This window comes from Typopeltis vanoorti, chromosome 14 (assembly GCF_054136105.1).
Source record: "Typopeltis vanoorti isolate ZY-2024b chromosome 14, IOZ_Tvanoo_1.0, whole genome shotgun sequence".
Classification (NCBI taxonomy): domain Eukaryota; kingdom Metazoa; phylum Arthropoda; class Arachnida; order Uropygi; family Thelyphonidae; genus Typopeltis; species Typopeltis vanoorti.
In genome coordinates this window covers 48,731,310-48,745,122 of record NC_143562.1, presented here as the reverse complement: position 1 = coordinate 48,745,122, position 13,813 = coordinate 48,731,310, and the positions used below count along the sequence as shown (strand labels likewise).

The following is a 13,813-nucleotide window of genomic DNA, read 5'->3' as shown; positions in this document are numbered from 1 at the left end:
GACCTCAAACTTACCAGATGTGCTGAGAACATTAAAATCTCAATTTTTAGAAAGCCTACTCATACTGACAGATACCTTCATGCTTCCTCCAATCACTATCCCCCACAAAAATGTGGTATTATTTCCACTTTAGCCCACCGAGCCAAATCATTACTTACAGAATAAACAGAAATTGAAAATCAACTCCGTTTTCTTAAAAAAACTTTTATTAACAATGGTTTCTTTCCAAAGAAAATTGACAAATTTCTTTCCCCCAGGCACTCAACTACTTCTGAAGATCCCTCTTCCAAAAGAGCCTTCATCTCCTTGCCTGACATCAGCTCTCTTTCACCAAAACTGGCCAAGATTCTCAAGAAATTGAACTTCAAAACGTGCTTCACTACGCTTCCAAAACTTCGTTCATTACTTAGCAAACATAAACAGAAACATCTTCCTACTCAGTTTCCAGGAGTGTACAAGATTTTGTGTGATTGCGGAAAGCCATACTATGGACAGACTGCTAAATCCATCCTTCTACGTTTGGATGAACACCGTAGAGATATCTCCTATAACAGGACTAGAGCTAGCGCTCTCTCTAGCCACGTTCTCTTTTCAGCTAACTCAGACGAAGGCCCCCAGCACATTGTAAACTGGACTCAAACTGCTAACATCCATGTGTGCTACGATGAACTCGAAAGAAAGATTGTTAAATCTAGGGAAATTTCTCTAGATTCCTCTCATATCAACAACAGCCTGAGTTACAATCTCTCTGACGCACACGTTGCTTCTGTTCAGTACTGGCGCACTCGCGACAGCGCGTAGTATTCGTTTGTTTGGAACTCATACTTGCATTTTTTTCAAACACGCTACTGTTTTTTATACTTGTTCTGTTAGTACAATTTTAAGTCTCTGTAATTATTTATATACTTCTTTGATTGTAATACCTGAGGATGTTCATGTAACGAAACTAGTAAACTAGTAGTATCTTTTTAAATAAATCTTGTCATCTTTTCTCTCGGTAATAGTCATTAAACCTTTATATATATATATATATATATTATTGTGTTTAAGGGCGCTTTTTTGGGGGGAGGAAGAAGGGGAAGGGTTTACTTATGGGGAACTGGGGCAGGGGAGAGCGTTAACTGGGTTCGGACCGTTTCGATCGACTGACCATCATCGGAACATTTTCGGAATGAGTGTATATGTCATGACTGAAAGTTGAATCTGCAAAATAAGGGTATTTGTTGTCGCTAAGTGGCCGGAGGCGTGGCTTAATTTGTAAGTTCTGGATCGTACAACATTCGGAAATTAGGTAGGGGCGGTGGACGTTGATTGAATTTTCATCGCATTTTATGGCAATAGTTTCGGATATTCTAAGCATTGTTTCGTTGTCTTGTTTGTCTATGATTATGGCCTTGTCGATTTGGGGGATATGTTTCAGTTCAAGGGCGTGAGCTGCAGTTTCTGTCTTCCCTGTACTCTGTGTTTTATTTTTATTTCATTTTATTCTTGAGTTATTCATCTGAAGAAGTTCCAGAGTATCCTTGATGCTATTAAACAATACCCTAAAAACTTCCAAACATAACTGTGATCATATTCGTGGTGCTAAGAATAATGATTTGAACACATTTTTCAAATAAAAAAAAAGAATCATATACAATAGCCAATTATAGAAGAGGGCAGGCGGGTAATGAGAAACGAAATATGACATGTTTTTTCTCTGAAAATATTGTTTTAAGCAATTAGTATTATTATGCACCCGAATTGAATACACAGAACTTTCCAGCAGGTCACTCAATATCCTAATACCCTTTCCTAAGACTTACTGAAGCCTGTTTAATGTATATTTCTTTAATCTGAAAACAAAGTATAGAAAAAAAATTAAACTTATAGGTGCGTATTAAGAATTCGACTAAATCAAACATAGCATGTCTTTTGTCATCGATGCAACCTCTCAGTCGCGGATATGTTGCGCTTATAGGTAGATAAATATGTGTTTAAAACAAACAAAAAGATTATTCTCCTTATTACCAAAGCTGTAATGTGATGTTTATATGTCTATTTAAATGGAGTCATTGAAAGCGTAATTTTATACAAAGGTTGTCCTAAACTCACAAAAGTCTTCGACATTATGACCTTCTTCAGGAGGTTACCATTTCGATATGTTCATTTTTCATTCAAAACATGTTTCTCTTTACGTGTTTCATAACTGTGCATCTTTAAACCATTTCATCTGCTTGGAATTAAGGTCCATTAAGTTCTTAAGCGTTCCCACATACGACAGACTGTAAGGCCTATTGTAAGTTGAAGATGAGCTAAAGAAAGTACAAGCATACGTACAGTCTTCTTAATTTTGACAGGTTTCTCTCTAGTCCCTTAAATGCGGTACTCGTAGATGGATTATTATTATAAGATCTCCATACCAATACAGAAAGTACCACAGTGCAATCTTTTCGATTAAAGTTTGTATTGTCTTTTTCTTATGAAAACTATGGCAAAGCAGACATTTTCTTAGCACATTACATCTACACTACTCTTGCCTTTTTTATAAATCTTTATCTGAATAGATCAACAAGATGCTTACACTATCAGCACTCCACTCCTCATATATTGATATTCAAACTGTATCGTGAGTTGTATAATGCAAGTTACTTTATGAAAAGTAGAAGACAATGCAAAAAGCGCTTTCTTGGTATGAATATTAATAAAGAAGCAGTTCTTACGCAATTTAGGAAATCAGTATTCCGTAAGTATTGTAATTCTTAGAATAATCCTTTATTTGAAGACATTAAATCGCGTGAGGTGTTGCTCATTTATTGGTGACTCCTGTGAAGGTCAAAGTTATCCGCATTCAGTTCACAGTGCTTTTGCGAGCAGGTGGTGTGTATTTAGACGTGCTGATATTAATTGGCAAGCAGTGGTTCTAAATATAATGGAAAACTGTAGCAGCATGGAGAATAATATATTTATTTGGATGAACACAGAAAGGACTGCCTTGGAGAACTACGTAAATTCAAAGATTGTCATGATTGTGTTCTTTGTGGCAATATCGCTATATCTCATCTATCGTTACCAGCGTACCCACGTACTTTCCACTTTACCAGGACCAACCCCACACTTCTTTATAGGAAACATGGATATTATTTACAAGTGCTACAAGAAAAGCGGAAAACTAAGTTTCCATGTGTGTAAGTATGTGATATTGATTTAAATCATATTCTTGTCTTTATTATATTTTTTTAAGAAAACTTACAACAAATATCGGAATTTAGGATTAAGTCGTTTCCTATTTTTCTTTCAGTATATCAGAAGTGGGTATAAATTTCCGAAACGTTTATGTTTATATATTTATTTATATGTTTACAGTTATATTTATACTAATTTACATGTTTATATACAATCTTATAATTTCATTTTCAAGTTAGTATAAACACACTTTTATACCTCTGCAGTAGCAACTGAGGAACTAATGCTAATAGCCAAATTATTTGTGAAACAAAATCTGATAGCTGGATGGTTTTTCTTACATCCCTTGGTACTCATCACCAACTGGAAATTAGTGGAGGTAAGTGATACATAATAAATAATTAGGATATTGCTTGTCATGGGAGTATGCTAAATAAAAAAAGAAAATATAAAGGAATATGAACACGTGGTGTTTGTGGATGGGTAATTGGGTAGATTTGATTCAATATGATCATGGGTGGACTGCCGCATCACTCTTCTACAATGTTCTGCTCTTGCATGATGAACTGCAGAGCAATATCAAGAGTGTCGGATATTCAGAACGTTTGTTGCGAATGGTAGTCATGCTAGGCCTGAGACAGTTTGAAATATAGTTAAAATTGCACAGTCAAACTCAAGAAAATCGGCTGTAGAACCTCACTACTTGAGACAATGATATACATCGTTAGGGTTAGGTAACGTGAGATGGTGACAGTTGTTTGCCTCTCTCACTACATATACTGTTTATAATTAGTGATAGTTTTTGGTAACCTATTGCTGATTGACTACCGGGGGAGACTGAACTTCCACCTCAGTCTCCAAAAGCGTTAGGTAGGTCTAAAGAAAGGTCTTCCTATGGCACTTAAAAGGCATTACCCCATTTTAACAAACATTCCACATTCAATCAAAATACAGAAATTAACCATGCGATGGATAAGTTCATGGATTATTCCAGTTACTGCTGAACTATTCTGCAAAGTGTGGCAAAGAGACATGTTAATAGTCAACCGGATATTTATACTGCAAATGTCCTTTGAACATTTGTAATCTTCGAGAGTGGTGTCACCATATGATACCATGTAAGTAAAATCGATGGGATGGGTAAGTTGAACAAATGAAAGCCTACACATAGAGCTAATAATCATATTACGCACTTCATAATCTAAATACGTATAGAAGGGGATGAATTATTGTGTAGAGCATCTTATATTAGCCTACTATCCCTTGGGAATATTTTACGATCAGACCAGGATACCCAATAATATGGTCATGTTGTAGAAGGAACGGTTTCCACGTGAAGTTAATATTACAATCATCATCACCGTCAATGGTTCTAACAGGCACTTAAGCGATCACGACCTTCCAAGTATCCTTGGATTTTGCACACGTATTTCGAAGAGAAGATAGTTAGCCCCACGCTTATTTATAAGTGTTCTTTTGTCTCTAAATTGTGTGTTTTCTACTGACTGGCTTGCTGGCTGTGTGAGGAAACTCTCCCACTTCTGTATGACACAGGCTAATTCACCTTTAGTTGAAAAGTCCTCATAAAGGTCCCCCGAGTCTACAGGGAATACGAAAGCAGATCTTTCCAGCCAAAAGGCTTCATCTATACCGACTGAGTTATGGTGGTTGGTTTTAGATTACAGACTGGCGAAAAATATGTCTAGAAGGATGTAAAGCGTAATATGTGTTGAGGGTAACTCCGCGCGTAACTGAAGTTTCTACAATTTAATTTTCTAAGAAAAATAACTCTCTCCCGCCATTTTTTTTCAACATAGAGTACGCTCCAATTGCGATTCGCTCGGAGTACGTTGTTTTAGATAAAAGACCATCAACAACAAAAAAGTCAGTTTTAAGTTGTCAGTCAACTTAAAACTGATTTTTTTTAAGTCAACGTTTTTTTTCAAGTACTTGAAAAATATTCGAGTACTTGAAAAGAAAAGAGTACTTCGAGTACTGTTTACTTGGAAGCGACTGAATGTGTTCATTTATTTTTTTAATAAAAACTGAAATTGATGTTTGCTGTTACACTGTTGAAATTTTGTATGCAAATTTATATGTTCAGCGATTATTTAAAAAATCTGTGAGGGAATGTAAAAATTACTGGCGAGAAGTTACAAAAAAAAAAAGAAAGAATAATAAATATCCAGTTTTATTCTATAGGTATTTCAAGGGAATATGATATTTTTCTTTAACTTCAGAAGTTTCAAAAATGAAAGAGAACGATTCCCAATAGTTCCTTGACGGTGTACAAGTTTAAAAAACACGAATCTTCGCCTGTACCTTCATATTCGCTTTTGTCGCTGCCTTTCATAAAAGAGATGGCCAAGATAGTTTCGGCCTGGCCTTTGATGCAACACACAATTCGAAGCAGCAGTGAGGCCAATTAAACGTAAAACCTAAAGAACGTATCAGAGGCTAGTTTTGCCAAACCACTTTTTTGCTACTATTGCCAATACACAAACCGAAAGAAGTCATTTTCAATTTCGGCTTTCATTCACCTTTTCAACAATTATGCAATGCTCTTGTGTAAGTGTTATTAAAAAGTTCTAGTTGAAGAAGGAACTGGGAGCATACAAATATACAAATTCCCAGTTCCTTCTTCAATTATAAAATTTCAACCAGAACTTTTTAATAGCTTACATAATTGATGAAAAAGACGAATAAGAGATAAGGGAGCGGTCTGCATGTTAAAACATTTTTAATATAATACAAGTCGACTTAATTTGTTTGTATATTCTTTAAAGCAAAACCAACCTTCTGTTTCGTCTATTAGTGATATGATAAGAGTTTTTTAATTATTACTGGGGTCCTGAACACGACTACTGTCTTATATCAAATATCATTCACTGTGTTCGTCCATACCACTTCATTTATCGTTTCAAGGTGAAGTTGATTTCTTCCGGTGATTTCAATCAGTACTACTGCAAATGCATCAATAAAGAATGTTTTGTTTCTGAATTCAGTGATATTTTCCTTTCGTTGCAGGTGTTTTTGGCTAACAATTATCATAATGAAAAGTCACAAGAATACAGGTTTTTAATGCCATGGCTAAAAGAAGGTTTACTGACAAGGTGAGTATTTTTCCTTTACAACTTAAGTTAAGTGGAAAAAACGCATATCTGTGAATTCGGTTGTGCGATTAATGTGCTGTTTCATCATTATGGAAATTAGATACATCTTAATGACAATAAATGATGAAAGAAAAACAAGGCACTCAAATCCATTTTAATCGTGTGAAAGAAAGAGATGGCCAAGAAACCTAATGCTGAGTGGAAGAACGAAAGGGTAGATGGTTCACAACCTTCGGCAATTTCTTTTACTTTTAAAGCAACAATAAGAATACTAACGTCATGAATATTATTCTTGTCATTGATTTAAAATAATTAAGTCTATATTTGCTTTCCGACGCAGCACGGTAGAGAAATTAAGGTGACAGGAAAGAAGGAGGTTCATTCAGGAGAAATACGACAAAGTTAGTGAAGGCTGAAGATTACAGAATGTCTATGAGCATTTTTAACAAAGGTGGAAGGATTTATCAAATATATTTATGGCGCTTTTGTTGAAAAGAATAAAATCCTAGGAAACGTTTTAAAGATGTACTTTTCTGAAATATTATTTCATATCGTTCCCACTTCCAAAACAATATAAAAAAATAAAGGCTTATTTGGTCACAGAGCAACTCTACTTTATCATCTGACTAAGATTCCGAGAAACAGTTCTCCCATCGTCATGTTGCTGGGCTACATTACTAGTTTTTATACCATACTTTTTTTAATTTTAAAAACGTTAATTTTAAATTAAAATATTTTAATTTTTTTTTTTTTTTAATTTAAAAAAATTAAAAAAATTAAAATTTTTTTTAATTTTTCAAAATTAAAAAAAAGTTTTTAATTTTAAAAACTTTAATTGTTTTAATTCTAAATCTTTCATAATCTTCATTTGGTTCTTTAGCCTTTTTGCTTACTAGTTGTATCCATGTTTCATTTTCGGCTTTTGGATATACGTGGCGATATTTAAACAAGTGAGTTTCCTTCTAAAAATCTTTATCAAAGGTTTCGATCCAATCAACCTCCGCTCTGAATATTTTTCATTCCTTCCTACTAATTATTATTTTATTCAAACAACTGAAACACAGTCAAAACAAGATATTTCAAATAACAGTGTGACTGGTAATACAGAGAAATTCAGATTCTACCAAACAATCTAAGAATAGTCTGGTAAGCAGTGTCGTAACATATGGGCTATTGAGAGTGATGCTGTTTTTCTTGATCATATGGGGGTCACTTCTTTGATGCTTAATTCATGTAAATAGTGAATAACTTCTTTGCAATTGCACCAAGTGCACCGATAACTAGTTTGATAAATTTACTGTGTTAAAACAAAGAACTACATTTTGAATTTTCAATTACACAGATTCCAAACAATCTCCCTCCAACTCCACACAACGTTTGCATCTGTCGTGCAGGTGTTCTAGGACACTGTGGAAAGTGCTGAGAGGGAACCACCTACGGTGTCTGGGTCACACCATAATGGATGTCCTCAATGTTGCTGAAGCCCTCCACTTTCAAGACACTTCATCTTTGGGAAGCGGAGAAGTCTGTAGGAGCTCAGTCTCCCGTTGTCGTGCAACAGAAACGGGAAATTGTTGTTGTAGAAGAATTCTTTCCTGACACGTTGAATGCGGGCGTACAGACGTTTCATTACTACTAAATAATACTGACCGTTCACTTAGATGCCCTAAGGAACAAATCCGCGATGGGTAATTCTAGCAGCGTAGGGGAAAAAAAGGCCATTGCCTTGATACGTGAGTTTTACAATCTGACTTTCTTCTGCCGGAGAGAAGAAGTTCCACGCCATCTTATTCTCTGGCCCTTCGTTTTCGGATCAACCTGAAAACACCAACTTTCATCACGAGTGACAATTCTTTGAAACACAACACGATCTTGATCAACAACATGAATGAAATTTAGAGAACATGCAACCCGCTGCTCTCTGTTTGTGTGTCAACGTTTGCGCACAAACACCCTCTAATTAATTTTCCTCTGGTGCAAATCTCTTTCTAAGATTAATCTGGTCATTGCCTTACCTACACCAAGCTGTACAGCGACTAGACTAAAGGTTATCCACGGATGACCTTCCTTCTTTAAACATTGAAAATCAGCGGAACACATGAGCACGGCTCAGACAGTCAACGTTTTCTAGGTCTTGATACATTTCTGTAGCAGTATTTCCTAATTTACAGCAAAAAGTTAATCAGAGCTCTTTACTCTATGAGTAAAGAGCTCTGATTTGTAAGTGGCGCTTGTCGGAAGTAGCACTTCCAACACGCTCCACTCACAAACTCTTACTTCAAGGGTTGCCACACGAAAACTGGTGCATCACCCGACTCGAAAGTTTCACTTGAGATTACAACACTCTCTAGCGGTGAAAACGATATACACGTTTGTGACTTTTATTCAAAGAGTTCTACTGGAAAAAACAATCTCATTATTTATCGGACACACTGTGTACACGATGAATTATTTTGGCCACTTGATCATTGCGATATTTATAATCAATTGGAGCTATTTGCTGCAGGCACTGATTAGATGTTCCACAGTCTCATCTCTCTGATCGTATAATCTGCATTCGCTGTTATTACAGATGCTCTCAATTTTTGCTTTGATTGCATTAATTCGTGACGTCTGTTCTTGAGCTAGAATACGTGATCCTTCTGTTTCTTTTTTAACGTATCCATATTGTAGCCATTGCCACGTCTTGTTCGCGTCAATTTTGTCCTCAGTATCCCTAAGAAATACTTACCATGCAAAGGTTTATTTTTCCAGCGCGCATATCGGTTATTTTGCTGTTCCTTTGTAATCAGATTTATTTCCTTGCTTTATGAAGGCCCCCTTGTGAAATGGCTTGAACAATTTTCAGTGCTATTGACAACGTATTTTTATAAACTGATTTCTTTTTCTTCCACAGTCTGTCTCACTTGCAGCAGACTCCGTCCACCTATTCACCTTGGTATGTACAACCGGTCAATATCGCTTCGTGGATGTAATGCATAGTTTTATCCAATCTACAGTATTATGCCAGCTGTGTATCAGATCACTGGTATAGCTCAAGAATTCATTGCTCAAATTGTTTTTAATTCATTTAGTTTTCTTTTCAGAATATGTCATACTCTTTTGGTGTATTCGGTTACTGCGGGTTGGTTAACTTTCGAGTTCTGAATATCACTGGCTAATAATATTCCTAGACATGTATAGTGTTCGTTAGCTGACATTGCCTTCATATATTTCTCTTGATCAAAATTAAAATTTAAAATTGCTAGCGTTATTAATTTTTCCACGTTTAATAGATAAAATTGTACATTTATCCAAACCAAATACTATTTTGATATCCTGACATAAAATACCAACCGTGTTCACTAAGTAGTCACCACTTATTTGCTGTGCCGATTTCCTATATAACTGCAAGTCGTCTATATATAGCAGATGGGAAATTTTAATATTATATTTAGTAATTTTATATCCAAGTTTGATTTTTTTTTCAAAACCATAGAGAATGGTATCAAAGAAATGTTCAAGAGCAGTTGTGACAAGGAATCACTTTGGAAAATTTCAAGTTTAACACTAATATCTCCGAATCATTCATTATTCACTATTAATGTTGGTTTCCATGATTTCACAGCAGCAGTAGCAGAAAATGCTTTGCTAATTATAAATATTTATAATGATTTTATGATCCAAGTGTGTGGGAGGCAATCGAATGCTTTCTTCTAGTTTATCCATGAAATGTTTAAGTTAGTTTTAGCTTTTCATCTTTTTGAATTTCTGAAGATCATTTTATCAATAAGTATCTGGCTAATTGTTCGTCTAGCTTTTTTACAACTGCCTATTTGCTCAATTGTATAAATCTGATTATCTGATAAGTAGTGGTATATGGAATCGGCACAGCAATCTTATCCGTATCTTTCATAAAGAGAAATGTATGTCCGGATATCATCCAGTCTTCCACTGAGTCGGACAGCAACAAATAATTAAATTGTTCTGCCATTCGATCATGTAGATTGGTTAGATGCTTTAACTAAAATCCGAGTAGTTCGTGTTTGCCAGGTGTTCTTTTTTAATTTGTTCTTTTTTAATTTTCTCGCTTGTGCATCGATCGTTTCTTTAGTGATAATGACATTTTACATTTGTGTTTGTTTCATTTCTGATTCTGTTTCCTTGATCCATGAGGCATCTTTATTATGTTCTATAGGATTATCCCACATTGACTTCCAAAATTCGAGTGTTTCTTGTTTTTCGAGTGAATGATTGTTTGCATTTGTATTGCTCCGGAGAGAGAGAGAGAGAGAGAGAGAGAGAGAGAGAGAGAGAGAGAGAGAGAGACAGAATGGAAGAAGTGAAGTTGGTTCAGTCGAAATTGTGTGTATTTTGTAAATATTAATTGATTCTTGGTTCGTAGCTTGTAATTTTCTGTGCAGTCGCATTAAATCTTTGTTTTAGTTCTTCGGTAACATTATTAATTGTCTTGTTGGTAAAATTATATGTATTTATGAGTTTGCTTTTAATGCCGTTATTCTAGAGCCATCCTTCTTTAACTCTTTAGGTTGTTCGAATCAGCTCGAAGTTTGTTGACTTTACGTTCCAACTGGATTTTCCATGGTGCGAATTGCTTCATCTTCAGCTTTTACTCTAGCGGTTCGCAACCAGGCTACATTGTAATGCTATAAACTGTACTATACAGGAACTCATCTGTTTCCTTTATACTGTTGGTTGTGAAGGTTTTTATCAGAGCATTTGTATTTAAGAGGAGCTGTTTTAGGTTACATTTATGTAAGGCTTTTAATGATAGTTTTATACGGTCATTTAGGGAGTTCATATGTTCATTATGAAGTCAAGTTCATATGTTCATTATGAAGCGTAAAATGAAGTCATTATCCCTGACTTCATTTTACGCTGCACTTCTGTCAAAACATTCTGATGTATGTCATCAGCTTGATGTTCACTAGGTTGAATTCCAAAGTTAGATATAGCTACCCACCTCCTTATGATTTCTTGTTATGGAGCTGTTGGTTTATTAGGTAGCCTTTCCAGCTCAAGTTCAATAAATATTTTATTGCAGAAAATAAAATTATTTTGATCCATAAGTCTTTGTTTTGTTATTGTAGATTCCGAGAATTTTTGTTTATGAAACTTATTTGCCTACCGATGGCTCTCATTTCTTGAGTACTAAAGTAACAAAAAGAAAAACATGTCCATTAATTTCGAAGTATATTAAGCGGTCCTATTCGTTAATACAAAAACAGTGACGTAGAAATCGTCATTATCTGTCAAGTGGAGTACAAATTATAAGTAGTCAAGATTTAATGTGAGTTGTGCACGAAAACAACGAAGTCGCCTTTAAAGCAGTCACATAAGGATTGCCAAATATCATGTAGGAATACCATGAAGTGTTACAAATTCCTTTAAGGCCAAACGATGCATGAAACTACATAACATGCACTAACTTCCTGAATGCTCTGTACTTTGTCTGCGAGGACGTTTTGTAATCTACGTAGCAATGCAAATCGAATGTGAAAGGTGACGAACGGAAGACGTTTACTGCGGGTAAACCATTAAGCTACAAAATCGGAACCCTCATTGAACCAAAAGATCTTAAAAAAGGAAAAGAAAATGGTTCGACCGGCTTCCATCTTAGTGAGCATATCATATCTGATAGGCGGAGGAGGGGAGATATGATTGAGACATTCAAATTACTGAAAAGTTTCTATTCAGAGGATATTTTTCAGAACAGGGCTAGTGGTGGGAGGACTAGGGGACATCCATGGAAGCTGGGCAAGAATGTGGTTACTAAGGGTGTTAGGACTGCGTTCTTTACTTTTAGAGTGGTGAATGAGTGGAATAAGCTGCCAGAGTCTGTAGTAGGTGCTGTGACAGTGAATGAGTTTAAGGCAAGGTATGATAGATACTGTGTGAATGTCGAATAACTGTGATGGACATGATTTGGGGCCTCCCTAAATGAGTCTAAGGACTCCCTGGAGTTGCCCGTAATAATAATAATAATAATAATAACTACACAGAAACCGACAAAAAAGCAAGGAAAAAACTGATAAGGATTTCAACATAACCAACTATTATACCGCAGATTGCCTGTCCAAGTAATTATCTCCATTTTATCAGAAACTGTTTTGTCAGATAAGAAAGTAAAGCAAGGAAACAAAACCTGTTTTAGTGGGTAAGAAACGGCAAAGTATTCATTAAAATCACATTAACTGTAAAGACAAATCAAATTAAATCCTTAGATCTTAATAATTTGCTATATTGAACGGAATATTAATTGCATCGTAAAGAACGAAACAACATACTAATTCACGAAAGTAATTTATGAGCCACGCAATATGACAACTGTCACATTCTGAGCTCGATAAAGGAATGATAATAAGCAAAATGAGCAAAAGTAATGAGTGTATATTCTCCATATCAGCATCATGCAATTTAAAATGCTGTCAGCTTCTCTAAGATTAGGGCACAAAGATATTATAAATTAAATGAAGGAGCAACCACTTATCAAATTCAAAAATGTAAACATAAGAACTGTAGGCAAACTGTCCGGCGCAGTGAAATAATAACATTCAATAAATAAATAAATTACTAAAAGAAATAAAAAGAAAATAAATAAACTCTAAATTAGAACATGCAATAAAAAAAAACATATGCATTGAAACAATTATACCATACAACAAACCTTGCTATTACGAGTGCTCGTAACTACTATCTATAGACAAAATGGTACAAAAGTAACAAAACATCATCAAATAGTAGTTGAATAGTTCACATCAATATGAGTTATTCCATTGGAATTCAGATGTATTGCGTGAATGCGCAAGGAAATTAGCCTTACCTTTGAAAAGGATATTTGATTTAAGTCTCAGCTCCGGCAGAGTTCTAAGAGAACAGATGGAAAGTATGATAGTTCCATTGCATAAAGGTGGATCTAAAACAGGTTGAAAATCACAGAACCATTACTCTCAGGAAAGACTGAGGCTTTTTCAAAGTTAATGAAAGGCAGAATTTAACAATTGGTGCATAATAACTTTACACCTTAAAGAGAACAACATGGATTGGTTAAGACGAGGTCTTGCTTTAGAAATTTACTTTGGTTTCGTTATAGAATATCGTCAAACTTAGATAAAAGTAATACTGACATCACTGCGATATTGTCTGAGTAAGTTGATAAGGAGGTGATGTTCAGAGGTCATATTAAAATTGGGAAAGTAGCACACAAGATCACTTGGATCTCACGAATTATTGTTAACCTGTGGTAAACAGTCAACGATGTCATATGTCATAGCCTGGTTGCGTATATTTTTATTGGACTGTTCTAGACATAACGTCACTTCTAGGTCGTTTTCAATCTTTTGAATATAGTTATTAAATTTCGTATACGATATTTTTGTTATTTCCAAAATTATTTTATGTTTTACCTTAGTAATTTATTATGGCAGAATTAATTTCTGTCTTTTTTCTCTACGTCCTTTTTCTAATGTCTTAGGAGGCCAGTACAGTATGAATACTTAATGTGTGTGTGTTCTTCTGACCTATTTTCCCTGTAT

The 13,813-nt window shown here is 35.1% G+C and overlaps 1 protein-coding gene across 1 annotated transcript in view; it reads left to right on the top strand.

The window, feature by feature from the left end:
- Window positions 1–2,972: 2,972 nt before the first annotated feature.
- LOC150099441 (cytochrome P450 4V2-like) overlaps window positions 2,973–13,813 on the top strand; it is a 36,752-nt gene continuing 25,911 nt past the window's right edge. The window contains exons 1-3 of the mRNA XM_090404225.1: window positions 2,973–3,167; window positions 3,432–3,544; window positions 6,193–6,278. Coding sequence (XP_090260351.1) covers window positions 3,005–3,167; window positions 3,432–3,544; window positions 6,193–6,278 — 362 coding nt within the window. The 5' untranslated portion in view covers window positions 2,973–3,004. The remainder of the gene's footprint in view (window positions 3,168–3,431; window positions 3,545–6,192; window positions 6,279–13,813) is intronic.